A 4,662-nucleotide genomic window follows, 5' to 3' on the forward strand; every position below is an offset into this window, starting at 1 on the left:
CAAAAAACGCAATTTTATGATCAAACAAAAACCGCTCGCTTCAACTTTCTTTTTCGATTGCCATAAGCGATTTATTCTTTGGAAGGCAAGAACCTACCTCAAAAACGGCCTTTAAGCATTTTCTTAATCTTGAATCAACCAATTTATTCTAAACAAAAATTTTTTTTTCGAAAAATTTTGTATTTAAAAATGAGTAGAAAAAAAACAATAATTTTTTAAATCTTTTCTCCAATTGGTTTCACAATAAGTTCACTTATTTGTACATGAGGCGGTGTTGAGATTGCAAACAAAACAGCCTTGGAAATATCTTCCGGATTTAAGAAAGTTTCAATTAACTCAAGATCTTCCTTCGATAGAATTTCAGTTCGAACAAATCCAGGGCTTATGCTCTAAAAAAAAAATAATTTAAGAACAAAAATTAACAAAATTCTATAAAATAAAAAAAAATTGTATTCCTTACTGTTGTTTTGATTTTACTTCCAATATCCCGTAATTCACGTCGTATCGTCTCATTAATTGCAGTCACAGCAAATTTTGTTGGTGAATAAATATTCAAACTATCATTCTTTTCCATCTGAGGAACCGAGTGTCCTGCAACACTATTTATATGCACAATGTGACCATTGAAATTTCTTGCCTTCATACTTTTGTAAGCTGCCTGAGTGCAATAAACCAAACCTCTTATATTTGTGTTAATAGTTTCATCTATCAACGATGTATCCATATCAATGAGTTTTCCCAAACGAGCTACACCAGCATTATTGACAAGAATATCGACACCTCCGAGTGTTTTTTCAATCCAATCGAATGTTGTTTTAACATCTGCTTCATTTGTAACATCGCATTTTCGAGGAAAGAAACGTTTTTGCAACTCAGGTGCAAGTTTTGAACGATTTTGATCGAGACGTTCTTGCCGACGACCCAATGCAACAACTCTTAATCCTGCTGCTACTAAATCATTAGCAATTGCTTCGCCAATTCCACTACTAGCTCCTGTAACTACTGCGACGCGATTTTGCCAACGTTCCATGATGCGATTTGAATTCAAACTTAGAAGTGTTCTGCAGCTGCACCTTGGTTTTATATGGGTAATTATATTATTGTTATTAAAGTTAAAACTAAAATTAAGTTGTATTCTGGGTAAATCCCCAAGAATTTTTCAGATGAAATTAAAGCTCAACAATCAGGTTACTACTGACTAGATACATAGGGTAAATTAATCAGATTGTGTTTAAAATAATTAACATCGTAGCCACTTTGCATATAGCTCTTACTCAAAAATGTATTTTCTTTTATCATTCTCAATTTTTTTTTTTTATTAAAGGAGGCCCTAAAGAAGCATTACAATAACAATGAGTGGACAGGTCCAGAAGTTATATTTTTGGCAAGGTTGTTTATATTCCAAAGTTTCCGATCTCGATTGTCGAAAACCCCATAAAACATGTCAACATGTCAAAAAATTAGCAAATGACAAAAGCTTTTTCATTATTTGCTTTGAAATAACTTAATTAAAAAAAATTGAGTTTATATGTATATTTCATAAGACGGAAAAAATTGAACATTATTTTAAGTATATTTTGGAGTTTTTGTTGGGCCGCAACATTCTTAAATAATACACCTAGCCTTGGAGGCATAAATAAATAAAATAAATCAAACAAAAAAAAAATCATAGGACTTGTAGATTTTGTTATGTTGCAAAATGTACCCTATAATATATTTAAAATATTCATCAAGTGAATATTATATTATTTTCATTCTAAAATATGCTTTGTCATCATAACAATAGATGAAGTTATGTTTTTTTTTTTTTTTTGTTTTATTTAACTTATTTATAATATCATGTTAATTTAATACAAAGTTTTTTTAGGGAAACAAATTTTGATCGCTCACAACAATGAATAAAAATAATTGTTTACCTTTTTTATAGCATGTCGTAGAATACTATTAAGGTTCAACCAATTACTCTACAAGAGCTTGTACAGATTTGCAACTGGTTTTGATAAAGCTTTTAAATACTAGACAAATTGTATGATATTATAAGTTTTTTAATGTTTTTATTCTTGTGTCTTAAAACGAGCTTTTCTTTAGAGAAACAAGAAATTGTAATTGACATGTACTGTGGTATCTATTGATCTTTTTTGCGGCAAAAAAAAAAGAAAATTTACAACTCTATCACACTTACTACCTTAAAATTAAAACCATATAAATTTACCACCTCGAATTTTACTTGCTTTATAGGGTAAGTATTGGTTAAATTATTAAAAATTATAAAACTGTCAAATCGCATACAAATTTTAAAATTTCCCTTTTTTAATGGCGACTTTAAATTTAATGGAGTGTGAATAAATTAGACCTAAGTGTTAATTGCCATATTTGAGCTTGAGGGAAATATGCAAAAGGAACTGAAGAGAAGCAAATTTTGTTTTAAATTAATATACACCTGGAGAAGTAAGAAACACTTACGAAACGTTGGGAAAAATAATGGGATAAAAGTTGTTTTATTCGCATTTTCTTCAAAATAAAAAAGTGGAATATTTTTGTTGGTAAAAGTATTCTTTTCCGTTTAATTTCAGAAAATATACAAAAAAAAAAAACAAAACCGTTCACATTAAAATCAATTATTTTAGATAAGATGCAGTTTTATTGCAATCGCTTTGAATATTACGTTTAATCAATAGCCGTTTTCGAGATATTTGATTTAAATTGAAAAATTTGTATGAGAGGTACACTTTCTAAGCGAGATATAAAAAAAAAAAAAACAAATAAAAAAAAACTTTCTAAATTCTATAAAAATCATCTGTAATAAATTTGAAGAAAATCCGTCCACTTGTTTAGGCTGTGGAAATGTGTACAGATAGACGCACAGACGGACGACGACACGGGTGGACGGTCAGAATTGCGGCACCCACTTTTTCGGAGTTCTCCAACATCGTAATGTTGGTTTTGATTAAAACCTCAATTTTTTTTTCGACACGAAACCAATACTTGCCCTACCTATAGAGCAAGTAAAAATTAATAAAATGCATTCATTTTATTTTGATTACATAATGTTGTACGCAGAAAAATGACTCATCGTATTAAAATATATAAATAAATCATAATCATATAATCATATAAAGCCTACAGGTGGCGTTTATAAATGTCTTTTCGGTAACTCATTAAATTAATTTACGTCACATCACCATTTTCATGGATAAAATAATTAAGTCAATGTTTAAATTGTGTTTCAATATAAACTCTAATTAGCGTAGGTACATAAATTAACCGTCATTCCGAGAAAGCCAGTTTTGCAATGAGAAAATCAGATTAAAATTATAATTTTTTGCGAATAATATGATAATCGAAGTCATTGTAATAGTTTTTCAAATATATTTCGATTAACAATGCTAAAAAAATAATAAAGGTCAAACCGTCATTTCTGGTAAGAGTAACGCTCTAGGACTAAAAATGATATCTAATCAAATCGATAAATATGCAATGAATGGCTAATAAAAGCCAGTACGTGCGATCCAGTCGTGCTTTTTATTCGTCTTTTTCGATGGTATAATCTGAACCCATTACGAATGGTTATAGTAAAACTTATCAGGAACAAAGACGGGTCCAAACTAGGATGATCATCAACAGGTCCAACATTTATGTCATCATATGCAGAGTATATTTATAAGTCAATATAATTTGGACGAGTTTAACTTTTAATATCTTTATTTAGAGCATTATGATGGTATGTTAAGGCTAACAAAAGTATGCCTCTCATGTAGATCTATGTGAGACCACTTAAATTTCGCAATGTCATTTTTGACAGTTACTGGAAGTTCGATTACCCGATACCCGAGTCTTAAGCTATCAAACGTTTGCCACTAGGTAAAATTGATTACTTTTAGGTTAAACAATATTGACATACCTTTTAAGTATCTAATCTATATTATATTATAGTCAAGTTAGAACTTCCGATTAAGTTTTAACGTGTTGCCAAAGCTGGAAAAAAAAACTAATTTTTTCGAGACACTTGAAGGTTTTTTCAAAAAAAGTTATTTTCCGCCAAAAAAAAATAAGCAAATCCTCTTGTTTTCTGGGCTAAATCCTATAATTAAAGGATTTTATTATTTCGATTGGACAAAAAAATATGGAAAAGTTCCTCTTGGTTTTCAGAAAATCTTAAACTTCTTATTACTATTTAGATTTACCCACTGAATAGGTAAACTTAAAAAAATTTCGACATTTTCGATAATCTGCAGGTCTAAAATCTAAAATCTTTTATTCCAACTTTCTAATACGTCTCAAACTGTGCGTTTTTGAAGGATTCTCACTTAAATTAACTCATTTTAAGGCGCCAATGAAGTGGGTAACTCAAGTAAGCTAAGTAGCAAGTGAAATAGCAAGAAAAACAGTAGTGTTATGATATCGACAAGCCCCTTATAATAAAAGTTATATCAAATAGCCCACACCACTTCCTATTCCTACACTTGAAAAAATTAATTTATTTGACTTATTTAGCTCGTGCACACTGGGACTGAATGTCTGAAACGAAATACTTTTTTGACATTTTCCACCTTCAAGGTCGTCTTAAATATTTGTGTCTTGTTTGTCTTGTAGGAAAACTCAATAAACATTTATTTATTTGTGTTCAATTTCTCGATATCACACAATCCATAACGATAAGAT

General features: G+C 29.8%; 1 protein-coding gene across 1 annotated transcript; it reads right to left on the minus strand.

The window, feature by feature from the left end:
• Nucleotides 1-176: 176 nt before the first annotated feature.
• On the minus strand, nt 177-1,108 carry LOC129910176 (farnesol dehydrogenase-like). The gene is made up of 2 exons (XM_055987449.1): nt 461-1,108; nt 177-389 (listed from the first exon to the last, which is right to left on the minus strand). The coding sequence occupies exons 1-2, from the start codon at nt 1,028-1,030 to the stop codon at nt 216-218; spliced, it is 744 nt and encodes a 247-aa protein (XP_055843424.1). The 5' UTR covers nt 1,031-1,108; the 3' UTR covers nt 177-215.
• Nucleotides 1,109-4,662: the final 3,554 nt, after the last annotated feature.

Source organism: Episyrphus balteatus, chromosome 2 (assembly GCF_945859705.1).
Source record: "Episyrphus balteatus chromosome 2, idEpiBalt1.1, whole genome shotgun sequence".
In the NCBI taxonomy this organism is placed as follows: Eukaryota; Metazoa; Arthropoda; class Insecta; order Diptera; family Syrphidae; genus Episyrphus; species Episyrphus balteatus.